The sequence below is a fragment of the Xenopus laevis genome, chromosome 1L (genome assembly GCF_017654675.1).
Source record: "Xenopus laevis strain J_2021 chromosome 1L, Xenopus_laevis_v10.1, whole genome shotgun sequence".
NCBI lineage: Eukaryota > Metazoa > Chordata > Amphibia > Anura > Pipidae > Xenopus > Xenopus laevis.
The window spans coordinates 23,163,032-23,190,980 of record NC_054371.1 but is presented as its reverse complement, the minus strand read 5'-3'; the positions used below and the strand labels follow the sequence as shown (position 1 = coordinate 23,190,980).

Genomic DNA, 27,949 nt, shown 5'->3' with positions numbered 1-27,949 from the left:
ATTCCAACTCTTTATATTTATAATTAGTGATGGCCGAATTTATTCGCCAGGCGCGAATTTGCGGCGAATTTGCGCGTTTCGCCGCCAGCGAATAAATTTGCAAAACGCCCGCGAAAATTTGCGGCAAAAATTCCCGGGCGTCAAAATTTATTTTTTCGAAAAAACGGACGCCGGCGTCAAAAACGGGCGCCGGCGTCGAAAAACGGCGCAGTTTCGCAAATTTTTCGCCGTTTCGCGAACTTCGCCCATCACTATTTATAATAGAAGTGGGAGCTGCCATAGTTCTCCTGCTGACAGGACATTACTTGTATTTACATATAAAGGTGGCCATAGACATGCTGGTTTACCTGCAATAACATTAAGTTGGCTGTAGCATCAGTTTCTATGACAGACCTAATTTTCTGCTTGATGACTTATGACGACCCCTAAGCTGAGCTACGGTGCCACTGGCATAAAATGACCTAACAAAATCCAAGTTAGTGAGCTCCTGTACATAACTATGAAAGCCTAAATATAACTATGGGGTTGCTGAACACCTAGCCCTGTGAAGTTCAGTATATAAAATACAACGGGGCTCATTTATAAACACTGGGCAAATTTGCGCCTGGGCAGTAACCCATAGCAACCAATCAGTGATTAGCTTTTTACTGTCAGCTGCAGGGTGAACACTAAAAGCAATCATCTGATTGGTTGCTATGGGTAACTGCCCAGGTGCAAATTTGCCCAGTGTTTATAAATGAGCCTCAGTATGTTTAGTCGTTTAGGGTTTTGTTCTCCTTTAAACCAATTTAGCTTAAGTACAAGGGATAGCAGTAAATGGTCTTCCTGCTTCTTCTTTCTTCAAATTTCCTGGGGCAGATGCATGCGCAGTAGAACAAAATAGCTGACTTTTTCATTAACATTCAGCTTTACTGAACTCTACTGCACACAGGCAGCCGGGAGAAGAAAGAAGAAGCAGGAAGACTATTGCTCCGTGGTGCTCGCTGGTATAACCCCGGGCCAGTGATAGGAGCACCAGCCTGGTGTGTCAGGTAAGTAGATATAATCACTTGGGGGTGCCTAACTTTTGGCACCCCCAAGTATAGCATGGCTTTCCTTCTCTTTTAATGGAACTATAATATTTTATATAAAATGATGTATTTCAGCTCTGCACCACCTCTGCATGGGGACCTCTGCTGGTCTCTCCCACCCAATGTTACTGTGTGTGTTGGCCAATGAGCTCCTTTGCACTCAGAAGGCCTGAGTAGCTTGATGTCTTCCTTCTCCTCTCCCCAAGCTCAGCCTGGTACAGTGTCTACACATCATGTAGGTAGGCCTGGAAAACTTCAGAATGGAACACTCAGATGCTTTGGTCAGGATCAGTACAGTTTACTCATGATACTTGTGCACCAAGAAACATACCAATGGGTAACGGTCTACATGTGCAGCGCAGCTTAGTCCCACACAGCATGGATTCCTGGCCTAAGCTTATCCTCCCCAGCACAATGTTGTCCATGTCTCACACAATGTCCACAGGACTTCCACCTCCAGATTCACTGCCTGCAAAAACACTTTATTAGTCAATGGCTCATAATGTTATAATGTCAGTTTATTTCCTCTTTGTATATATTACACTCATGTTCTTGTACAGTTATTTCTTATACACAGCACTTTTTGTGCAGTTAAAATGCATGTGGAGTGTGTAACACACATATATTACATTTACACATTTTTTAAAAGATAAATGTAAGATTGCTTGTGGCTTTTGGCTAAAAATCATCCCCATACAAGTTATTTATATGGAGGCCCCATGAACACAAGCGTGCAGCACTAACATTTTTGCCCGTGCAACACAAATGATCAACTAGCAGGTTGAAATTGTTGGATGAATTTTTTTTTCACCACAAATATTAATTCATGATGAGTGGAATACATAAATATATATATAAATATATATATATCCACTGTGACGTTATGTATTTCACTGCTCTAAGCTGGAATATATAAGGTCACAGTGGATATAGATCAGGCTAATATATACCTCCATGAGATGTTTTCTAATAGTAATTAATTGGATTGTATCACATGATTTGTGATTTCACATTAATTTTATAATACATGAATTGTGATAATTAATTTCCACACACCATGAATTAATATTTAATATTTAATATTGTACTCTGGTCACACAACAGAAACATCTAAATGTGCCATATAATATGCTATTTATTATTGTGATTAGTGTAATATACATGAATTCATTTAGTGTGATTGTTGTTAATTAATGAATTAGGAGATCTCAAACAATAGGTATGAATAAGAAATAAGCAAAAATAAAATCAAATGCAATTGAAGTAAAATTACCGTGTGCGAGAAATAGATTTTTATGGTACAATTTTGAATTTACTTATCTCACGCACCACCCATAATTGGGGTAGTGTAATCTTCACATTATGTAGCAGGTAGAAAAAAAGTAGGTTCACCCCAGATAACCATATATTTTCGGAAAGTACACATTCCCCAGAATCCAAATTTACTGCAAAATACCTAGGTACTATGTGCTTGGCAGTTTGAGCATTTTCCTGCCAGAACATAGTACAGGCTTGGGACCTGTTATCCAGAATGCTCGGGACCTGGGGCTTTCCGGATAACGGATCTTTCTGTAATTTGGATCTTCATTCCTTAAGTCTGCTACAAAATCAGGTAAATAAACCCAATTGGTTGGTTATTGGTTTTGCTTCCAATAAGGATTAATTATATCTCAGTTTGGAGATATACTGTTTTATTATTACAGAGAAAAAGGAAATCATTTTAAAAAAGTAGGGATGCACCAAATCCAGGATTCAGCCTTTATCAGCAGGATTTGGATTCGGCCGAATCCTTCTGCCCAGCTGAACGGAATCCAAATTTGCATATGCAAATTGGGGCGGGGAGGGAAATTGCGTGCCTTTTTGTCAGAAAACAAGGAAGTAAAAAATGTTTTCCCCTTCCCATCCCTAATTTGCATATGCAAATTAGGGTTTCGGATTCGGTATTCGGTCGAATCTTTTGCAAAGGATTTGGGGGTTCGGCCGAATCTAAAATAGTGGATTCGGTGCATCCATATTTTAAAGATTTCGATTATTTGTATAAAATGGAGTCTATGGGAGACAGCCTTTCCTTAATTCAGAACTTTCTGGATAACGGGTTTCCAGATGACGGATCCTATACATGTACTTACGTTCTTGGCAGTTAAAGGATTTAAATGTAATTTTATATGTAACTTACGGGGTTTGTGTAACTTTCACAACATTGCCAGGTCTCCTTCTGAAACCAGAAATCATATCTGTACATAAACATAAGGGCAGAGGCTTTGTTACTGCCGCCATTACAGGCCTTGCCATTAGCTCCCAGAATCCTTCCCTCACTGTCTCTTTCCTGACTGCACATTCCTGTGGGGACAAGAGTCTGTCTCTTCTATTCATTCCCCTCATGTCTCTCTGTGTCCCTGTTCCACCTCACTGCAGCCATGAGCAGCCCTTCTTCTCACACATGAAGCCACACCACCAGCCCCCACACTCTCCTCTCACTTTGTTTTTTATTCAACAAAAAGAAACTTTAATTGTTTGTGGACAAATGAGAGCTCAGTGCAATGGCTGCTGTGTTCCCCAGACTATACTCCCCATCCTCATCCCTCCTCAGTGTCAGACTGGGATGCCAGGGACCCACCAGAAAACCTTACACCGTGGACCCACTTTCCAAACTATTACTCCTCCTCTCCTCATTCAACCTCTTTATTCTCCTAGTCTTTTATATCTACTTACTATACTCTAGTCTTCCATTATTACACATTTTTTCCCCATAAAGAAATAGGGAATGACCATGAAATAGGCTAAATGATTAGAAACAAGAGGATCCACTGACACTTGGGCACAGCGGGAGTTTTCCTGGTATCCGGGTGGGCCAGTCCGACACTGTCTCTCCTCACTGCTGCAGCAGCGAAGTAGAACTCAGCGCCGGAGTTGCCATGTTTTGTGGATAACGGCCTTCTCTTTTTCCCTATTAATAAAAATGGCATCAAGTATAATGTTTAGCCGAGTATGGCAATCCCTGCTGTCAGGTTACTGGATGGTACTGTTGTGTCCTCATTAGACGATATTAATCTAAGATTTATGGATTTTTATGCTGACTTATACAGCCCCAAAATATGTACCACCGCTGATGACATACGTGACTATCTGGAATCCATTGCTATGCCAACTCTGGAGACACAACTAGCTATGGGGCTGGCTGATGGTATCACGCTAGTGGAGGTTGAAACTGCTATTGCCTCATTCCCAGCCGGGAAAACTCCAGGAACTGATGGGTTGCCAATGGAGTGGTATAAACAACATGTTAAGCTACTTGCACCACTCCTGACGGAACTATATAATGGGGTACAAATTGGGTCTCCGTTGCCAACCTCGATGAGAGAGTCTTTAATAATTTTATTGTTAAAACCAGGCAAAGACCCGCTGGAATGTACCTCATACAGACCCATTGCACTCATTAATGCGGACGCAAAAATTTTAGCGAAAGTATTGGCAACGCGCTTAGCGCCCTTACTCTCTAACTTAATTTCCCCAGATCAGACGGGTTTTATGCCTGGGCGATCCACGGACATAAACATCAGGAGACTGTTCACCAACATTTCCATTTCACATGATAATTCAGGTAGCAGGTTGATTGCCTCTTTGGATAACGAAAAGGCTTTTGACTCAGTAGAATGGGATTATTTATGGGCCACACTGAGCAGAGTAGGTATACCCCCATTGTACATTAACTGGATAAGGGCACTATACCGGCGGCCTGTAGCCAAAATTCGTACTAACACCAAACTGTCTGCTTCATTTCCTATCCTTAGGGGCACCAGGCAGGGTTGCCCTCTTTCTCCTTTATTGTTTGCACTAGCCATGGAACCTATGGCCTGCCGCATTAGGGCCTCCCATGAAATTGAAGGGCTTAAGATTGGGGAACTGACGGAAATGATTTCAATGTATGCTGATGACACATTATTATATTTACCCAACCCCCATCTGGCACTAGCTCACGCTCTAAATATTATAAACGATCACACTAACTATTCTGGACTTAAGATCAACTGGTCCAAGTCCGTCCTCTTTCCCATTGATGCTCTCCCACCGCATACCCCCCAAAAGACTCTTGGTCTTAACTGGGTGTCCACCTTCAAGTATCTAGGGATTTGGATCCACGCTGATTTAACCAAATATACAGAACTTAACATTCTGCCTCAAATTAAGTATATGGAACAGAAAAGAAATGCTTGGGCGAGTCTACCCCTATCTCTATTTGGTAGAATAAATCTATTTAAAATGGTGATACTACCGAAATTAACTTATATATTTAGGCAGTCCCCCATGTTGATTCCACGAGCAATCTTCTCCACACTCAAAAGTCTCACACTTACACTGTACTGGAATAACACTACTCCCAGATTAGCTCTCACCACTTTACAGCTCCCCTCTCATCAGGGAGGGTTGGCAGCCCCCAACCTGTTCCTTTATTATCTGGCAACACAGATGGTGGTTGTCAGGAACTGGGCCAATTCCGATGATACGAATGCATCTGTGATACTTGAAGCTAAACTGGCAGGGTCTTTTGAAGGATTGAGAAATCTACCATACCGGGGTACCACATACAATATTGCAGTATCTCTTCTGATGAAAGAGACATTAAAGGCCTGGCAGTTGGCTCTCCAATATTATCCGAAGCTGCAACACCAGTGCTCCGGTTTTACCCCACTATGGTGTAACCCTTATCTGAAGCAGCTGGAGCTACTCCCAGATCCCCAGCTCTGGGCAAGGTATAATATAAAATACTTGTCCAATGTCATAACAGAAGGTAAACCTGTCAGTTTTCAAGCTCTGAAAGACACTTATTCTTTACCGAATACTATGTTTTTCAGATATCTGCAACTGAGACACGCACTTGTAACCCAATTTAAGAATGCAGTTGTGGACATCGCTCCAAACGGCCTAGAGTTAGGGATACATAATCAGGAGTTACGCAAGCCGCTATCGCACTTTTATGCTCTGATGCAGAATACGAGGGGTACCCCTTTACATAAATTACGAGCAAAGTGGCAGCATGACATTCCCGAGATCACGCAAGAAAACTGGGAAGATTCACTAACCTCCATCTTTGAGGGTTTGATTAGCAGTAAAGATAGGATGACACAAATTAACTACTTGCATAGAGTATACTTTACCCCACAGCGATTGCATAAAATAGACCCAGCTATTAGTTCAGAGTGCCCCAGATGTCATCACTCTCCAGCGGACTTTTTTCATATGGTGTGGGATTGTCCAGTGATAAAGATATATTGGCGGGCGATTGTGCAACTCATTGCAGATAAGACTGACCTCTTCGTGCCACTAGAACCTAGAATAATTTTACTAAGTCAGGTAGAGGACGTCTCTCCGAGGAGGGCTCATCGCACATTACTGTCCATACTCTGTATGTATGCTAAAAAAGTGATTGCAATCAACTGGAAATCTAGCGGAGGGCCTACTGTTCATGAATGGGTACGGATCATAGAAAAATCCTTACCGTTGTACAAACTTACGTATATGAAAAGGGGTTGTCCTGAGAAATTTGCTAAGATATGGGGCTTGTGGATTGAAGAAGACCCTGATCTGGATCCACCTTGACTCATTAACAGCACACATTGTGCTCCTGTTATCCATTGTTTGTGCGTTTTATATGGATGGGATGTGGGAATGTCATAGGCCTAATTATTGGTTCACTACCTCTTACACAGTCTGCTCTTACTATGGTTGGGAGACAAAGGTATGCGGGACAAAGTCGGGATGGGATTAGTACTGTGTGTTTAAATTGAGTCATGACGGGAAACAATGGCAGTTTTCGATACTTGTTACAGTTACACTTATGGTTAACTTGATGTGCTGTGATAGAACTGCATGGGTCTAATTCTAAAGCTATGGCAAAGAAATCACGATCAAATGCAGGAATAATGCAAGAATTTATAGAATGACAATGACACCGTGTAATTGTTTTTTAGTTTATGTTTTATTTTGTAACAAAATGCTTGCATGGTACGTGTATAAAACGGTACAAAAATTGTGTTTGTAACAGTGATGTTGGTTGCATGTACAATTGTTTCAATAAAAGAATTGTTAAAAAAAAAAGTATAATGTTTAGCTGCCAAGACAGTAAAATACCACCAGGTGATGACCATACTCAGCACTAGCAAACTGTAAGGATATGGCTAGTACCCATAACATTCAGATAAAATCCTGTGCAGGTTCTGCTATGATATTGCTGCCACAGCTCCTCTTTAGTTATGCCAATGATTGTCCACATTTAGGAGTAACATTCTGAGCAGGGGATTCCTCAAAACTCAGTGCAGGTTGGTTGCATTTTTTTGTAAATGGCCTATTTATAACCACATCTAACCATTTGGCTTGATGTCTTACTCAAACGGCATGGATAGCCTTATAACGTCCCTACTGTCCCATGGCTTGGCATTTAAAGGAGAACTAAAGCCTAACTAAAGAATTAGCTAGAAAAGTTGTACATTATGTTTTGTGCTTCTGTACCAGCCCAAGGCAACCACAGCCCTTTAGCAGTAAAGATCTGTGTCTCCAAAGATGCCCCAGTAGCTCCCCATCTTCATTTCTGTTGATTCACTGCACATGTTCTGTCAGCTGTCACTGAGCTTAGGGAGCCACTCACAATATACAGTACACATAGAATAGAAATGTCACAATATAAGGCTGATTAGTCATTAATACAGATAATTACTACATGGCAGCACAGAAACCAGTGCAATTAGCACCAGAATTTAATAATCAGCCCTGTAGCATCAGCTTATATTACAGACCAACCTAATTTTCTGCTGGATAATTAGTGACGACCCCTAAGCTTAGCTTCTCAACAGCCAATCAGAGCTCACTGAGCATGTGAGTGTCAGACACTTTCCAAGATGGTGACCCCCTGTGACAAGTTTGAAGTCCTGGATCATTGCTGCTATTGAGAAGCTGAAACTTTAGGCTGGTGCAATAAGATCATTAAACAAAATATGGTATTTTTAGCTATATTCATTTTTAGGGTTTAGTTCTCCTTTAAAGTGTATATCTACCTACACACTGCTTAGACACCTATACAACAAAAGCTGAAGTATAAGAATAAAATTGACCAAATACAGGCCGGCTTTGACTGAAGCTCCGATGATACCATCAGATTGTACACAGGTGTAACTTTACAGCCCCAGGTCACCAAGTAAAAATGTATTTTCACCCCCTCCCTTCCTGTGTGGTATGTGGCCCCTCCATTTACCCATTGATACAAAGTACTGACATTCTGTATTTACAGTAATTATTAATTTCTGCTCTGTTTCCTAAGGTGAGCTAGAGGCAAACTGGCACAGACCAAATAAAAAATTCTGGCTGGATAGTTTTGCCATTAAATTGCATTCAATTCCAAGAAATCCCCTTGGAAAGCTTCTACACAATTCGTAAGCTTTGGGACCTATAGAAGTGGTTTGGGAAAGAGGAAATGCCTCTTTGTCCTTAGAATTGATTCTTCCAGCCTCTATTACTAGTGACATGCAGGGGCTCTCGCCTCAGGCGGCAGCGCCCCCCTGGTTGCCAGGGGCAGCAATTTGCAATTGCGCTCTCTGCACTACAACGTGGACCCCCCGACCCCCATCCGGCACTGAAGGTGACTGCCGTGGGGAGATGGGGGAGGGCGGGGTGGTGTTTGTGCAAATGGCCTGTAGATGTCACTGAGGACATGGGTTGTGCTGTGAATGCATAGTGCTTTCTATGCTCCTTAAGGTGATAGAGTTGAAGCTACTGCTGATGTATAATGGCTGCATGAACCTGCTAATAAAGCACTGTTATCAGGGCCGGATTTACATAGCGGGCGCCCCTAGGCCCACTGCCGTTTGTCCCCCCTGTCCCCTACCCTTTATTCATGCAAATTTTCATGGAGATTGTATCTCCTGCGCATCCCCAGTGTTTTTGAACCAATGTGGGTGTGGTTGGCCAGCATGCCGCCCCCCTAAAATCCTGCCACCCTAGGCCCGGGCCTAGGTGGCCTTCCCACAAATCCGGGCCTGACTGTTATATTCTACTTATCCTCGGCTACCATAACACTACAGACAGCAAAACTGAGGCTGCCTCAGGCGTCAAAATGGGCAGGATCACCCCTGGTGACATGAGTTAGAGGAACCTGTCTGGAGCTTTTTTTGGTGTCATTTAGGGTAGAGACACATGGTAAGATTTGGGTAGATTAAGTCAGTTTATTGGCCCGTGTGTACGGCCATCCGACGGGCTTCCCCGATCGATATCTGGCTTAAAGTCAGCCAGATGTCGATCAGGCAGGGTAAAAAATCCCGTTGGATCGCGGCCTCATCTGTTTGTTGATGCAGTCCCGCAATCCGACCACCTGTATTGCTGGCATTATGATCCGATCATTGTGGGCATATCGGGGTGAGATCCGGTCGTTTGGCAATGTTGCCTGTGTATGGCCACCTTTAGAAGTTCAATTGAATGCAGGTTGTCAGGCTTAGAACCTGACCTTATACTAATAGGTTTGTGCTCTGCTTGGCTGAGCCACAGGAGGCATTGGGGGTTTCTGCCTTGTAAAGCCTTTTGAATTCTACCCCCACCCTGGAGGTGTCTGTCACTCTAGGTTCCCCAGGTTGCATCAGTAGACACACCAGACATTGGCTTAGTAAATCGGACATTACAGCAGCTTGAAGCCATGCCCCATAGAATTGTGACACAACCCCACTCTGGAAATGCCAGATAAAACTTGCGCCACATTTGTTAAAAAAAAAAATCTGTTTTGATGCATTGGTCAGTAGAAGTCAACGCAACTCAGAGAGTGGACGTAATTATGCTGGAATTATGTTGGGGGGCATAGCATTATGGGTTAAAAAAAAAACAAAATTGCACATTGCATTTCATTCCTAAATAACCCCCTTTTTTCACATTTGTTATTTTATTACTTATTATTTTGCCCCAATATGTTCTTTAGAAACCAAATAATCCAGAATGCTCCGAATTGCGGAAAGGCTGCGTCCCATACCTTGTACTTGATTCTATATAATTAATCCTTATTGGAAGCAAAACTATTGGGTTTAATTAATGTTTAAATTATTTTTTAGTAGACAAAGTATGGAGATTCAAATTACAGAAAGATCTGTTATCCGGAAAACCCCAGGTCCCGTGCTTTCTGGTTAAAAGGTGCCATACCTGTACTTTAAGGGGATTATTTATTAAAGCTTAAATTTTTCTGACCAGACTCTTAAAGGGGAAGAAAAAAAAATCTCTATCCCAGAAGCAACCTGTCGAGGTCCTGTAGAAGTCAATGGTTGAAATCGCTTTTAGAATGTAAAGATATCATGGTCTGCACTGGGTTTCGTTCGATAATCCAAAAAATTTGTGGTTTTTGGGTGATAATTTTTTTCACGAGTTTATAGAGACTTTTCCCGAACCTAATTTTTCAAGTTATTTTATTAATAAATAAGGTAATGGTGATTGGGAGTTGACGCCCATGCGTTTTCCGAAGTCACCCTGAAGTTTCCTCGTAAGGTAACTTCAGGCGACTTCAGAAAACGCTGCGCCTCGTGTGCTTTAGCACAGGCAAATTTTCATTATAGCGGATGGGAAGACACGAGGAGGCAGTTCGGGGAGATTGTCGCCCAGAAGTCGAGGCAATTAGTCGCCAGGCGACAAAATCTCCCTGAATGATGCACATTTCAGTTGTGAAAAGCAAGTGCAGCCAATACAAGGAAGTTGCTTTTATGGTACTTCTGCCATGGAATGTTGCCCAATAAGTTGTTTCAGAGTTGTATTCAAGGCCATGAGTCAGCACTAATTTTCTTCCTATTTCGCAGTGAATGTGGGAGGTGAGTCTTTGGAAGAACTTAAAAGACTGACGTGCTGCTTTGGTTATTTTTCAGGCTGCTGTTGCTGTAGAGAGAAAGTTCACTGGAGAGGATGATGGCGAGCAAAACAGCAGAGACACGACCCGCAACCAATCACGGATCTCCCAGAGTCATCTCTGTAGTGTTTGTGACTCTCCTGATTGATTTATTAGGGTTCACTCTGATACTCCCCCTTCTTCCCTCTATTCTGCAGCATTTCAGCAAGTCTGACGTGAGTATTAATATTAATATAATAGCCTGTCAATAACTGCAATACATCCCAAGCACAAGATGCACTCTGTTATCTCACATGTTTCTGATGCTGGTAGTCAGACTGCATTAGGTTGGTCCAACCAGTTGGATAATTGCGCTGCAACTTCTGTGATGTAGAAAGTTGTACCAAAGAATCGATTCTCTATTCCAGGAGTTCCCATACTTTACTAATGCGAGGTCTACTTTTAGTGATGTTGTCCCATAATGATTTACATCCAAAAAATCATTATTAGCATTCTGTTCCATGGAAAATATTACTTAAATATTATATTGATTTATGAGAGAATTTATATTGCTATATTTAACAAACTATTCCATATGTAACCTTAACATAAATATGTGAATGAAAAGCATGAAATAGGAGGATGATATAGACAAGCTGTTTGTTGACAGTGACTTGAGATCTACTGATCACCAGCTAAAGATCTACTGGTAGATCCCCATCTACCTTTTGGGCACCCCTGCTCTATTCATCAATAGGAAGTCATACTGAGCCTCATGCACTTTACATTTGGGGAAAATGCATCTGTTGGTGTAATGCCAAAGCACAGAAAGCTAGATATTAAGTGACCAATATCCCTTTGTATAGATTATGTTGTACAGCTATGGGACCTGTTATCCAGAATGCTCGGCACCTGGGGTTTAAAATGCAGTATATGAGAGACGGCCTTTCTGTAATTCAGAGCTTTCTGGATAACGGGTTTGCTGTATAACGGATCCCATACCTGTATTGTTTCATAAAGCCTTAGTCAAGCCAGGCTTGCTTGTTTTAATGTTGCCATACACATGACAATAAAAGTTGCTGGCACTTCCAGTTGTATGTCTGTATATTTTTATTTGTATAGCGTTCCTTCAGGGCAAAGCACTGTACAACAGAACAATAAATTAGTAGAACAAACAGGGTGTCATTGCAATAATAGATAGTACTTTATTAAAACACAATTCACATACATATAAAGTGTACTTACAATACAGATTAAGTGCTCAGTGTCAAGGAGACAAAAGTATGGAGGTCTCCTGCCCCGTAGAGCTTACAGTCTAAATGGGAGGGTAACTTACTGACACAGTTTATTGGCCTTTGTATGAGGGCCTTCTACTAGCTACTAGTAGCAACTACCTGTTGTGGCTACAAAATGACAAAAAATACCCTGTCATAGACATTACTGAGAACAGCCTGTGCTAAAACACACAGTGTCTTAGCAAAGCCAATTATCACCATCAAAGGAGCTGCTACTAGTAGCTCTGTGTCAGGGGCATAACTATAGAGGAAGCAGACGCTGCGACTGCAGGGGGGCCAAGGAGGGAGTGTCGGACTGGCCCGAACCCCTCTCCAAATATTTCGATTTGAAAAAAAAAATGTTCACGGAGCTGCGCAGCACCACCTGTGCGCCGAACGACGCTGTTGCGTATGCACGTCAAGCGGCTCCCTCGCTGAGCTGTCGCATCACAGTAGGGGAGCTGGAGGGGGGACCAGCGGCAGGGTCGTGGGCCCCGGTCCCCCCAGTCCGACCCTGCCAGGAGTTGAAGGAGGAGTAATGAAGGAGTAATATCAACATATATTGGTAAAACAGGACAACCTATGTATATGTTGGGGACGTTAAAATGTATTTGCTGTGGGGCCCAGTAATGTCTAGTTGTGCCAGGACCTGAGCATTCTGTATAACAGGTCTCATACCTGTACTACTGTCTACATTTTACAAAAATAAAGGTGAATGGTCCCTTTTAATGAACGGGAACTGACGCGAAGAAGGCATTTCATTGAGGATTTGGCGAATCTGTATCTTTTTTTCATGTTGAATTTAAGCAGAAGTTGGTGACAATGATTGTGTGCAGTGATGCTGCTGAGACAAGCTCTGGTAAACAAATGTGTTTCTCATCCCCCTCAGGACAGCCTTTACCAGACAATACAGCACAGTGTTGATTGGTTTGCTTCAGCCATTGGGGTGCCTCAAGAGAGAAAATATAACAGCGTTTTGTTTGGGGGTAAGTATAACATTAATGCAAATGCGCTGGAACTTTGTTTTCTATTGAACCTTTTATCCTATCGTCAGTGTCATAGGGAGTAATTTAAACAACTAAGGGCTTATAACAATTTACATGTCGTACATGACTTTGGGGTCAATCAATCATATAATCGGTTCTGATTGGTTAAAAGACCTGGTGCAAACCTTGCTACTTTTATTTATCCATCTGTGTAGAATATTGGAAATGACATTTTTGAATAAGGGGAAAAACATTTGTCCACAGCCAGTTTCATTGTCTGACATGCTTCTCTAGTTCAGGAAATGAAGATTGCACAGAAAGGCCCCCAGGCCGACAGATTAAGTTGGCAGTTTATTACCCAGTGTATGGGGCACTCTGACCGGCTTCTCCAATCAATAACGGTCCGAAAGTATGGCAGATGTCGATTGGTCATCTTAAAAATCCCATTGGATCGAGGACCACATCGGTTAGTTGATGAGGTCCTCAATCCAACCGCCCATTTTCTCCTCGTTATGATCCGATCATTTGGCCCTAGGGCCCACGTTCGGATCAGCCAGATATCACCCACCTCAAGATGGGTATATCGGGGAGAGATCCGCTCGTTTGGCAACCGCTTTACTTTGTGGTAAGAACAGCCCATGAAATTTTAGGGCCATGCATCGTCACCATTGGGGGCCATACCCATTTGAAAAATTGCTCTTGTAATTACATATGACTATGAAGATTTTCATTCATCCAGGTCATGGTATAGTGTAGGTAAATCTAAAACAATCCATTACTCAGCAAGTCCAGTTGTTTTAGATTTACCTATCTTCTAATTACAGTTAGTTCTACATATGTCTATATTTTCCATAGAAAAGGCAGTAATAACAATCAGAAAAGACTTTTTTTGGCACTTTAAATCAGTTACATAAGTTTGCTAATGTTAGGTGAAAGGAGGCCAATAGTGCGTTGCACGTTTGAGTTCAGTGTCTCAAGTCCCAAACAGATGCTGACCATGAGGACGTTTGCTTTAGTTACTAACTTGAGAAGGCAGAAGCTTTGTGCGTTAATTCCCTATTTTGGTGGGATTAATCCTATTCCAACTCTGCAACAGTTGAATCAAAAGAACGGTAATGTGATATAGCACTAACATAATTCATTCTAACTGTTTTTCAGGCTTTATTGGCACCATCTTCTCCCTCCTTCAGTTCATCTGCTCTCCACTCACTGGGGCTGCTTCTGATTATTTAGGAAGACGACAAGCTATGATGATTACAGCGGTAATGCAATGCTGACATTAATCAAGAGAGAGAGACAGATTATATGAGAGTAAAATAAAAGTATCATCTTGAAGCAGGTGTCGAGTCAAGACACTTATTTCCTCTAAATTGTCCTGACACACTTGCACTTTATGAAGAATATATATCCTTCCATAGACGTTGTGCAGGTTATAGGGAATCCAGGATTCGGTTCGGGATTCAGCCAGGATTCTTCTTTTTTCAGCAGGATTCGGATTTGGCCGAATCCTTCTGGCCGGCCGAACCAAATCCTAATTTGTATATGCATAGAAAAGGCAGTAATAAATGAGTGAGTAATTTGCATATGCAAATAAGGGATGGGGAGGGAAATCACTTGACTTTTTGTCACAAAACAAAGAAGTAAAAAATGCTTTCCGCTTCCCACCTCTAATTTTCAAATTAGTATTCGGATTTGGTTCAGTATTTGGCCCGAATCTTTCACGAAGGATTCATGGGTTCGGCGAATCCAAAATAGTGGATTCGGTGCATCCCTAGCAGATTATGTAGGGAGGACCCTATTATTATATATTAGGTTATCTTCAGGTTAGCTCAGCATATCCCTGCCCCATGCATAAACTGGCAGCCCATGCAATCCGTCCTTTTAAAGGGAAAGCAATATTACAAATATGTATGCTGTAGTACAACTACGTTTGAGACAGTAGTCCTGGGTTGGAGCAGGTATATGAAGCAGTGTCTGAAGAGATACTTTGTTAGATCCTACCAGATAAATATGTTAGGCCCCTTATTGGGACTTGTCTGTGGCTGCCAATATTCACAAGAAATTGGGCGATTCAGCATCACTTTATAACCAGTTAGTTACTCTGCAACATCCCAAAAGACTGTATTCTGACTTAAACCCTATTTTCATCTCATTTTCATTCGCATTCATTGAAATAACTCCAGATTAGTCATCACTATAGCCAGTGGCGTAATTAGATATTACTGGGCCCCATAGCAAATTATTTTTCAGGCCCCCAAAATGTCTAGAGGTTGACTTGTTTTTCCAAGTTTTATTGGAATAGTATATGAATTAGGGCCTCGTGGGGCCCCTATACCTCCTGGGCCTCCTGCAGTCGCAGGGTCTGCTTCCTCTATAGTTACACCCCTGACTATAGCACAATCTCCTATGTCTCTCCATCTGTCCTATGTCTGTCACTCAGTCCCTCTTCTATTTATTCTGCAGATAGAACCTATCTCCTAATGTTTCTGCTCCAGTTCCTTTGCATGCAAAAGATAGTTTTTTCTCATTAATAAACAAGTGCACAGTTACCTACACAGAGAGGTACCTATGCATGGAGAACCTATAGATTTCAATATTGCTGTTATCAATGTTTGTGTGCTGTCCGCTGATGTGCATCTCTTCAACAGGTGGGGTTAATTTTCTCTTACACTTTATGGGCCATCTCCAGAAGTTTTGGGATTTTCATCCTCTCTCGGGTTGTTGGGGGACTAAGCAAAGGCAACGTCAGTCTGTGTACAGCTATAATTGCGGATTTGCCTTCTCTAAAGAACCGGAGCACAGGCATGGTATGTCGATCATTTTTTTATTTTAAAGGAAAGAAGCTCTTTATTTGTTCACATAAAAAGGAATCCATCAAGAAGCCAGTCTGTCTTAGATTCCAAAGATTCTAGGAGGGTACTGTATGTGCCCCACAATCAACTTGATAGCTGTACTGAAAAAATGGTGAATTGCATCATGGGACTAAGTAGGAAAGAGCAGCAGGTGATGGGTGAGTGATGGTGAATTGCATCATGGGACTGCGTAGGAAAGAGCCAGGGCCGGATTTACATAGTGGGCAACCCTAGGCCTGCAGTCATTTGTCACCCACGTCCCCTCCCTTTTATTTGCTCAAATTTTCATCATCTAAACCGGAGCAATGAAAAATTAGTGAATGAGGAAATGTAAAAAACTATAGATCTCCTGCACATCCCCAGTGTTTCTGAACCAATGTGGGTGAGGTTGGGCAGCAGGCCACCCCCTAAAATCCTGACGCCCTAGGCCTGGGCCTTGGTGGACTCTCAACAAATCTGGGCCTGGAAAGAGCAGCAGGTAATAGGCGAGTGATGGTGAATTGTATCATGGGATTGCATAGGAAAGAGCAGCAGGTAATGGGCAAGTGATGGTGAATTGTATCATGGGATTGCATAGGAAAGAGCAGCAGGTAATGGGCAAGTGATGGTGAATTGTATCATGGGATTGCGTAGGAAAGAGCAGCAGGTAATGGGCAAGTGATGGTGAATTGTATTATGGGATTGCGTAGGAAAGAGCAGCAGGTAATGGGCAAGTGATGGTGAATTGTATTATGGGATTGCGTAGGAAAGAGCAGCAGGTAATGGGCAAGTGATGGTGAATTGTATCATGGGATTGCGTAGGAAAGAGCAGCAGGTAATAGGCGAGTGATGGTGAATTGTATCATGGGATTGCGAAGGAAAGAGCAGCAGGTAATGGGCAAGTGATGGTGAATTGTATCATGGGATTGCGTAGGAAAGAGCAGCAGGTAATGGGCAAGTGATGGTGAATTGTATCATGGGATTGCGTAGGAAAGAGCAGCAGGTAATGGGCAAGTGATGGTGAATTGTATCATGGGATTGCGTAGGAAAGAGCAGCAGGTAATGGGCAAGTGATGGTGAATTGTATCATGGGATTGCGTAGGAAAGAGCAGCAGGTAATGGGCAAGTGATGGTGAATTGTATAATGGGACTCAATAGGAAAGAGCAGCAGGTAATGGGTAAGTGATGGTGAATTGTATCATGGGATTGCGTAGGAAAGAGCAGCAGGTAATGGGTAAGTGATGGTGAATTGTATAATGGGATTGCGTAGGAAAGAGCAGCAGGTAATGTGCTGAATACGACATGCTGTAAATTTACTCCATGTTCTGCTACAATGCTGCATAGCTCTGGGTGTCAGTATACATACACTTCCTTAGCCCTGGAATTACAAAACCCTGTTTGGCATGTTATCTGCTGCATTGTAATCATGCAAAAGATTTGTGAGATCTGCTGTTGTACTCTTTACCCACATCTTGTATGTGAAATATTTACTGGGATTATTATGACATGAATGTTCACAAGCTTTATCTCTACCAGCTTTCTGCTATAACTGCTATAACTATAACGGTCGTTAAAATGTTACAGCTGTGTTAGTATTATGGTATCGGAGTTTCTCAGTACTAATCCCAGAGTAACCATCTTAAAATGCGTTTATTTGGGGTGGGGATAGCGAGTACAGGTAAAACAAAACAGCGATATGTAATACGGCTATCCCAGTGTCAGGAAAGTGGCATTTGTACAGATCTCCAGGAAGATGAGCGGTGCAAACTGGTAATCTAGATTATAGATCTTTACAGGGATACTGTCATTGGAATAAATGTTTTTTTTCACAACACATCAGTTAATAGTGCTGCTCCAGCAGAATTCTGCACTGAAATCCATTTCTCAAAATATTTTTTTTTTATATATTTAATTTTGAAATCTGACATGGGGCTAGACATATTGTCAATTTCCCAGCCAGGGCTGGTCCTATCACATGTGGGGCCCAATTGGGACCATGTTGGCGGGGCCCCTAGACAAAGTGTTGCTGGCTACTGACACACCAAGTATTTAGGAAAATAAGGGCATACAGGCACAAAATAGAAAGGAAAGGGGCAGACAAGGTAAGAGAGTGAGAGGGATGAAATAGGGGCACATAATAGGGGCACACAGGGTAAGAGAGAGAGGGAGGAAATAGGAGAGTGGACTGGGTCAATTAGTTTGGGGCAGGCTGGGCCGATTCAGCTTGGGAGCAGGCTTGGTTGGATTGGGGGCAGGCAGGGCCTATCAAGGTTGGAGGAAAGCTGGGCCTATGAGAGTTGGGGGCAGGCTGGCTTATCAGAGTTGGGGGTGGGCTGTTCCTATGGATTTGGGGATGGGCTGGACTCTCAAAGTTGGGGGCAGGCCAGGCAGCATCATGTGCTGAGGGAAATATTATCTGTGCTGCCCTGTGGTGCGGGGCCCCCAGAGGTTCGGGCCCTATTGGGCCCAATTGGTCCAATAGGACTAAGGCCGGCCCTGTTCCCAGCTACCCCCAGTCATGTCACTTGTGCTCTGATAAACTTCAATCACTCTTTACTGCTGTACTGCAAGTTAGATTGATATCACCCCCCCCCCTTTCCCCCCAGCAGCCCATCAGCAGAACAATAGGTAGGTAACCAGATAGCAGCTCCCTAACACAAGATAACAGCTGCCTGGTAGATCTAAGAACAGCACTCAATAGTAAAATCCAGGTCCCACTGCAACACATTCAATTATCAAATTTTATATTGTAGAGTAAACTGTAGAGTAAATTATTTGCAGTGTAAACAGTGGAATTTAGAAATAAAAATCAAGACAGAGTCCCTTTAATCGGAGTCATTGTTTAACAACAACTGGAGACTTAAGGTTGTACCTGATGGACGTGTGTCTTTATTCAACGTAACTTACTATGTTACTATTTAAGTAGAAGAATAGGAGTCCACTCTTACAGTGTCAAGCTGTGAGCAGCCTCAAGCAGGTATATGGAATTCCTGAAGTACTCAAACAAAGTTTATTTTAATAGGCGGCTATTTTAAATAGAAAGAGGTTTATGCAACTCTCAGGTTTCCTCCCACGTTCTAAAAATATACAGTCGGGTTAATTGGGTTAATTAGCCCTAGTGTGTGTTTGTGAATGTGATAGGGACCTAGAATGTAAGCTCTGCTGTGGCAGGGGCTGATGTAAATGATTAACTTTAACTGTCACTGCAAGGAACTATGTAATAAGTCAGTACTATATAAATAAAGGAGTCATAATAATAAATGCAGCACAAACACTTATATAATGATAACCGTATGTTTGACCAAGATCACTTATAAGCACTTTATGAATAAATTCCCATGGGCATTTTATGATGATCCAGGGCCCGCCATATTATTTTGCCATTCAGAGCTGATACACGGGTGTTCATATCATAAGGCTTGGGCCATACCATATGGATCTCAGGCTGCAGAGAAATACAGGCAGTGAATCTGCTGCCTGCACCCGGAATCATTACCTCTGCTCGGGGCAGGCAAGCGTGGTGGAATTCGGTGGCATAACAGAAGATTTCTCATTTCATTCTAAAATCTGCCGCGCCTGCCTGTATCCGAGCAGAGGTAATGATTCCGGGTGCAGGTAGAGCAGCAGAAGAGGAGCAGCAGGGTAGAGAATTCTTGGTCTACGGAGATGTGTTTACTGGTGTATTTATATAGACTTTTCTTTGATATGATTCTTTAATATGCCACTTAATATGATATAAACTATCTGTTGCTTAAGTATTCATTTCGGGGGTATAGTTTTCCTTTAACCTTTCCTTCTCCTGTAAGAATGCACAGTTGTTATGATTTCAGTAAGTGCCGAGCACAGTTGAAGTGCTGCTAATTTGACCAAATTTAAAGAAACTATAATCCATAATATTAAAAAACTTCCCCTTTTCATTGCTGTATATAACATAAATCTAGCAACAAAGTTACATTTAGGGGCATATTTACATATGGTCGAATATCGAGGGTTTTAACCCTCGATATTCGACTGCCAAATGTAAATCCTTCGTTCGATTAGATGAATTTTAATCCATCGATCGAACGATTTTTCATCTACCTAAAAATTGTTAGAAAGCCTATGGGGACCTTCCCCATAGGCTAACATTGCACCTCAGTAGGTTTTAGGTGGCGAAGTAGGGGGGCGAAGTTTTTCTTAAAGAGACAGTACTTCGACTATCGAATGGTTGAATAGTCGAACGTTTTTTGGTTCGAATCATTCGATTCAAAGTCGTAGTCGAAGGTCGAAGTAGCCAATTCGATGGTCGAAGTAGCCAAAAAAAACATTCGAAAACATTCGCCAGGCGACCAAATCTCTCCAAAACGCCCTGTGTGGCCTGACCCTTAGGGGCACATTTACTTTGCTCGAGTGAAGGAATAGAAGAAAAAAAGCTTCGAATTTTGAATGTTTTTTTGGCTACTTCGACCATCGAATTGGCTACTTCGACCTTCGACTTTGAATCAAACGATTCGAACTAAAAATCGTTCGACTATTTGACCATTCGATAGTCGAAGTACTGTCTCTTTAAAAAAACTTCGACCCCCTACTTCGCCACCTAAAACCTACCGAGGTGCAATGTTAGCCTATGGGGAAGGTCCCTGGGCCTGGGGTTATACCAATGAGCATCACAGAGTGATCCTCTTCCGTCTTCTTCTTTCTTCAAATTTCCCGGGGCAGATGCATGCGCAGTAAAATAAACAAGCTGACTTTTTATGTTAATATGTGCACTCATATTCTGATTTGTAGATTTTACATTTAGTCAAAAAAGAAACACTCTAAATATTTGCTCATGGAAATGTCTATGCACATCTACTAGGGTGTGCAAAAACATTGAATATGTTTCTTTTAAAACCCAGAATTTGCATACACCATTGTGGAGAAAAAGAGGAGTTTTATTAACTTTTACGATGTTTTTTCTGCGTGTGTACGGCTGTGTTATGCTCATTTTCATCTGTGTGTCTGCTTGTCTGTCTTTCATCTTACCACTTACGTTGGGGGTGTAAGAAATATACATTTTGACAGCAGAGAAGAACCATATGGTTCATTTAACCTGCCCCATAAAATTCTGCGGATTCTACTGCCGGGAAGTTTATCTTCTAAATTATAAATCTGGATGTGACCTTTTTTTAATCCACATCACTAAACTTTTAAAAAATAATTTTATTTAAAGGGCATGTAAAGGCAAAAAAACAAAATCCCCTTTTTACTTTCTTCAATGAAAAAGAAACCTTTCTCAAATATACTTCAATTAAAAAATGTGTAACGTTTTTATAAGAAACCTGACTGTATGCAGTGAAATTCTCCCTTCATTTACTGCTGTGGATAGGAATTGTCAGATGGTCCCTAACTGCTGAGCAGGGAAACAATCATACTTATGAACAGCAGGGGGAGCCCCCGCCTTACTTCCCAGCCATGCAGAACTCAAGCAGCTTTGTTTATGACGATCCCTAAGCAGCCCAGACCACACTGAGCATGTGCACAGTCTTAGTCTTGCAAAGATGTATAACAAAGTTACAAGATGGTGACCCCCTGTAGCCAACTTTGAAAGCATAAATTATTTGTTTGATTAGGCTTGTGGTGCAGTAAGTTCATGTTTATATTTAGTTTACAAAATACAGCATTTCTAGCCTTATTCTATTTTAGACTTTACATGCCCTTTAAGGGAAAATTACAAAATCAGTGGGGAGGATGTCAGTTTTATTTGGCAAACTCTTATCTGTACTGTGCTTCCTTTTACTCACAGCTGTTTCCTTTACAGATGACGACACAGGTTTTGCATCACACCAGTGGCAAAGGAAACAATACAAAATTAGGATTGACTAGTATTGTCTCTATAGTTCATACATGTTACAGTCACTACATATCTACTAACAGAGAACAGGAATTATCTATATACGAGCAGAATAATTCTAAAATGGTACAGGTATGGGACCTGTTATCCAGAATGCTCAGGGCCTGGGGTTTTCCAGGTAACAGATCTTTCTGTTATTTAGATCTTCATACCTTAAGTCTACTAGAAAATCATTTAAACAGTAAATAAACCCAATAGGCTGGTTTTGCTTCCAATAAGGATTAATTATATCTTAGTTGGGATCAACTACAAGCTACTGTTTTATTATAACATAGAAAAAGGAAATCATTTTTAAACATGTGGATTATTTGGATAAAATATAGTCTGTGAAAGACGGCCTTCCCGTAATTCGGAGCTTTCTGCATAACGGGTTTCCGGATAATGGATCCTAGACCTGTATGATCACTTGGAAGTACAAGGGGACCTTGTCATGCTCAGATGGGACACAACAACCAAAACAGACAATGCATTGCAAAATAAAAGTTTACCCTATGTGACCATGCTGATGAATTTACATTGTAGAAATTGCACATCCTTCGCCCCCTCTTTTGTTGATAGAGAACATTACTGTAGATATAAACTGTTGTATTTGACTCACAGGAAATAAAACATCTGTTCTGTATTCATCACTCCGCTTTCTTGCTGTTAATGGGGTTGTGTACCTTTAAATGAATGAAATTTAGTCTGAGACAATTTGCAGTTGGTTTTAATTTTTAATTTTTTTGTGGATTTTGAGTTATTTAGCTGTTTATTCAGCAGCTCTCAGGTTGCAATGACAGCAATATGGTTGCTAGGGTTCACATTACCCTAGCAACCATGCATTGATATGAATAAGGCACTGGAATATGAATAGGAGAGGGCCTCAGTAGAAAAATGAATAAAACAAAGTGGCAATAACAATAAGGGGCACATTTACTAAGCTCGAGTGAAGGATTCGAAGTTAAAAAAGGTTGAATTTCGAAGTTTTTTTTTGGGGTACTTCGACCATCGAATAGGCTACTTTGACCTTCGACTACGTCTTCGATTTGAATGATTCAAACTAAAAATCGTTCGACTATTCAACCATTCGATAGTCAAAGTACCGTCTCTTTAAAAAAAACTTTGACTACCTAGCTTTCTATGCTTTTTTTGTTTAAAGGAAAATCCTTCGATCGATGGATTAAAATCCTTCGAATCGTTCGATTCGAAGGATTTAATCGTTCGATCGAACGATTTTTCCTTTGATCGTTCGAATCTAAGTATTTGGTAAATCCTTTGACTTCGATATTCGATATTTGAGGGTCGAATATCGAGGGTTAATTGACCCTTGATATTCCACCCTTAGTAAATGTGCCCCTAACTGTAGTCTTACAGAGCATTTGTTTTTAGATGGGGTCAATGACCCCCATTTGAAAGCTGGAAACAGTAGGAAGAGGAAGGCAATTAATTCAGAAACTTTTGTTTGAAAGCTGGAAACCGTCTGAAGAAGAAAGCAATTCATTCAAAAACTATAAAATAAAAAGAAAATGAAGACCAATTAAAAAGTTGTTTGGAATTAGCCATTCTTAGCATTTTAGCAGAGACGTTAGGTGAAATATCTGGATTGGCCGCGGCCCTGCTGGAATGGACATGTTCCACTGACGTAAGTGAGATATGTGACAAAACAGTCAGATAAATCTCTTATTATGAGAAGATATAGAGTCTCAGTGCAGTCGTTCTTTCCGGGAGTGGACGCAAAAAGGCTTGTTTTCTGAGTCAGACCTTCCTGGTCTCAGCGTGATGTTATGACAGACTCACTGTCAGCTACATGAGACTCCATGTTTATGGAGCAGATCTGCTGCAACTACAGTTGTATGGGAAAGAATGAGCCCCACTGCTGTTTATACCACACTTCATGGATAAATAATAGTATAGGCTTAGCTTCAGATAAGTTACACTACAATATAAAGGCAGATTTTTCTTATACAGGCGTTTATCCAGGACGCTCGGGACCTGGGGTTTTCCAGATAATGGATCTTTCTGTAACTTGGATCTCCATACCTTAAGTCTACAGGTATGAGAAAAAAAAATTACGGAAAGGCCGTCTCCTATAGACTCTATTATATCCAAATAATCCAATTTTTTTTAAATGATTTCCTTTTTCTCTGTAATAATAAAACAGTAGCTTGTACTTGATCCCAACTAAGATATAATTAATCCTTATTGGAAGCAAAACCAGCCTATTGGGTTCAGGGCCGCCATTAGAAATCACGGGGCCCCGTACAACAAAATCACGGGGCCCCGCCCACACTGACGACCAAGCTCCGCCCCATATCCCGCCCACATCGCAGTTAAAAGACCACACAGACATCAGCGCTAAAAAAGTAACCCCCCCCCCACACAAGTTGTAAAAAGCTATTGATGGTCAAGGGCCCCCTTATAAAAAAAATTGGGGCCCCAAAAAAAAAAAATGTAAAAAAAACTAAAAAATAAACAAACATTGGTGGCAGGGGCCCCCTTATAAGTTAAAAACAAATTGGGGCCCCAAAAAAAAATTTGAAAAAAAAAAAAACCATTGGCGGCAGGGGCCCCCTTATAAGTTAAAAACAAATTGGGGCCCCAAAAAAAAAAATTGGAAAAAAAAAAAAATTTTTTGAAAAAAAAAAACTGGTGGCAGGGGCCCCCTTACAAGTTAAAAACAAATTGGGGCCCCAAAAAAAAATTTAAAAAAAAAAGAAAATTAATTTTTTTTTAAAAAAACCCCCAAAAAAAACCAATGGTGGCAAGGGGCCCCTTACGAGTTAAAAAAAAAATTGGGGCCCCAAAAACAAAAGTTTTAAAAAAAAGATTGGTGGCAGGGGCCTATAGAATATTAAAATAATAATAATTGGTGGCCAGGGGATTAAAAAAAAAAACACACAAACTGGTGTTCAGTAGAATTGAACTCATGGCTTCAGTACTTCAACTTCGCCTCCTTTCGTGACTTCGGGTCTTTTCACCGCTTCAGGACTTCAATTTCGGCTGTTTTCGTGACTTCGGGTCTTTGCGCTGCTTCAGGACTTCGGCTTCGGCTGTTTTCGTGACTTCGGGTCTTTTCGGCGCTTCGTGACTTCGGCTTTTTCCGTGACTTCGGGTCTTTTCGGCGCATCGGCTTCGGCTTTTCGGCACTTCCGCATTCGGCACTGAAGAGGAATGACGTACGGCTCGGGCGCTCGTAAGGGGGGCCCGGATCTTCAAAAAATGCAGCGCTGCCGGGCCCCCCTTCATGCCCGGGCCCGGTACGCTTGTCCCCCCTGTCCCCCCCTTATGGCGGCCCTGATTGGGTTTATTTAATGTTTATATGATTTTCTAGTAGACTAGGTCCCAAGCATTCTGGATAACAGGTCTAACAGGTTTGTACCAGACAATATGTTTTTTGTATGTTTATTACCTAAATTGCTGGTTCATATCCATGTATACATCGAGCAGAACTACTTAACTTCTTAATTCATGCACATGTAACGTTGTATTTGCTTTTTTAAAGGAGTTGTTCACCTTTAAATTAACTTTTAAGTATGATGTAGAGAGTGATATTCTGAGACAATTTGCAATTGGTTTTCGTTATTTATTATTTGTGGTTTTTGAGCTATTTGTTTTTTTATTCAGCAGCTCTCCAGTTTCTGCAATTGTAGCAAACTGGTCGCTAGGGTCCAAATTAACCTAGCAACCATGCACTAATTTGAATTATAGACTGTAATATGAATAGGGGAGGACCTGAATAGAAAGTTGAGAAACAAAAAGTAGCAATAACAATACATTTGTAACCTTACAGAGTATTTGGTTTTTAGATGGGGCCAGTGACCCCCATTTGAAAGCTAGAAATAGTCAGAAGAAGGCCAATTGAAAAATTGCCCAAAATTGGCCATTTTATAACATTAAGGGGCAGATTTACATAGGGTCGAATATCGATAATTAACCCTCGATATTCTCGATATTCGACTGCCGAATGTAAATCCTTCGACTTCGAATAGCGAAGTCAAAGGATTTACTGATTCGAATCGTTCGATTCAAAGGATTTTAATCCATCGATCGAACGATATTTCTTCGACCAAAAAATTGATAGAAAGTCTATGGGGACCTTCCCCATAGGCTAACATGGCACCTCTGTAGGTTTTAGGTGGCGAAGTAGGGGGTCGAAGTTTTTTTTAAAGAGACAGTACTTCGACTATCGAATGGTCAAATAGTCAAACGATTTTTAGTTCGAATCGTTAGATTCGAAGTCGTAGTCGAAGGTCGAAGTAGCCAATTCGATGGTCGAAGTAGCCAAAATAATACTTCAAAATTCTACGTTTTTTTTATTCTATTCCTTCACTCGAGCTAAGTAAATGGGCCCCCACATATTAACCACCCCTTTAATGCAAAGCCAAATAAAAATACTGACGATAAGAAAAACAATAAAAATGTAGCTTTGCAGAGCTTCCGGGGTCAGTGCCCCCATCTAAAAAGAGTCAGAAGACGAAAGCAAATAATTCAGAATACGAAATGTTAATTTAAAGGTTTGGTGTGGATGTTAAAGAAGGAAACAGTTTGGAGAGGGTGGAGGAGCAGGTAAGTGAAAAGGAGCTGAAAAGCAGAAAATTCAGTGTTTATTGGTTACAATGGGCAACATTCTCTAGTATAAATTGTGTTCCAATAAAGGGGAGCAAAATACATCTACATAATTTGTCTGCCATTGAGGGGGACAGGCAGGACACATCTGAGGGACCAGGAGAAGAAAAGGGCCCTGACTTAAAGGAGCAAGTTTTCCTACCAAATGTGTGCAGTTTGAGCCTGGTCCTGCGTGGCTAATTAGCAATTCATTTAGATGCATGCTGCAGACTGAACTGATTACGGGCTCTTACACAAGGGCGGTTTTTCCTGCGCTCACCTGCATTGCGCTTTCTTCCATTCAGCCTCAGGGGAGAGCAGGAGAAGACGCATTTAATTACTGTGAAGGGGGCTGTTCTCACACAGACGCATGTAAGTGCCAAACGCAGATGAGACGCAGCATGTTGCATTTCACTTGTGTTCAGCGCATACATACGTATACGTACAGCCGACTTCATAATAATTGAGTGCGTCTATTCCTGCGCTCCCCTGCGGCTGAATGGAAGAAAGTGCAATGCGGGGGAGCAAAGGAAGAAACGCTGTGTGTAAGAGCCCTTATGTTATGTGCAGCCATGTATCTATGAATTGCTAATTAGCCATGAAGGCTGTGGATTCCATATGTGTTCGGTTTTAAAGGGGTGAGGTGGAAACTCTAGTGAGGCCACTTGGTAAAACCTGTTGCTGACTGTATAAGCACCTCCAGGCTGGACAGAGAAACTGTAAACATGACTCAGGATAAAGGGAATGATGAGTTTATAGCTTTCTGCATCCATCTCACATTATGTTGCCTATTCTGTAAGAAATGGGGATGGCATGTAAGTGCTGGTTTAACTAGACTGCTATAATTGCTCTGTGATATATACAGTATATATATATATATATATATTGCTTGCTTGTGTAGTCTCTTGTTGCTACTTGGGAAGCAGGTTGGAATACAGCTTGGAATTATAGGAGCCATTCCCTGTAATGTAACCAGTCAGTGGTGTTAGGATCAAGCAGGACACACTATTTAGGCCCAGGTGCCATGTTGCCACCTCACCCCTTTAAAACTGAACACATATGGAATCCACTGCCTTAATTTCTAATTAGCAATTCATTTAGATGCATGGCTGCAGACTGAACTGATGTCTGTGCAGCCATGCATCTCAGGGCCCTTACCTGCACTCTCCTGCGTTGCGCTTTCTTCCGTTCAGTCGCAGGGGAGCGCAGGAGTAGACGCAGCCAAATATTTTCAAGGGGGCTGTACTCACATAGATGCATGTAAGCACCAAACGCAGGTTGGGACACAGCATGTTGCATTTCACTTGTGTTCAGCGCTTACATGCGTCTGCGTAAGTAAAGCCGACTTATTATTTTAAAATAATTGACTGCGTCTACTCCTGCGCTCCCCTGCGGCTGAACGGAAGAAATCGCAATGCAGGGGAGTGCAGATAAAAATGCCCGTGTGTAAGAGCCCTAAATGAATTGCTAATTAGCCATGCAGGCTGTGGT

General features: G+C 41.6%; 1 protein-coding gene across 1 annotated transcript in view; it reads left to right on the top strand.

Moving 5' to 3' along the window:
• Window positions 1-10,970: 10,970 nt before the first annotated feature.
• mfsd10.L (major facilitator superfamily domain containing 10 L homeolog) overlaps window positions 10,971-27,949 on the top strand; it is a 43,623-nt gene continuing 26,644 nt past the window's right edge. Inside the window, 4 exon segments of the mRNA NM_001094915.1 lie at window positions 10,971-11,147; window positions 13,075-13,171; window positions 14,330-14,433; window positions 15,820-15,978. Coding sequence (NP_001088384.1) covers window positions 10,992-11,147; window positions 13,075-13,171; window positions 14,330-14,433; window positions 15,820-15,978 — 516 coding nt within the window. The 5' untranslated portion in view covers window positions 10,971-10,991.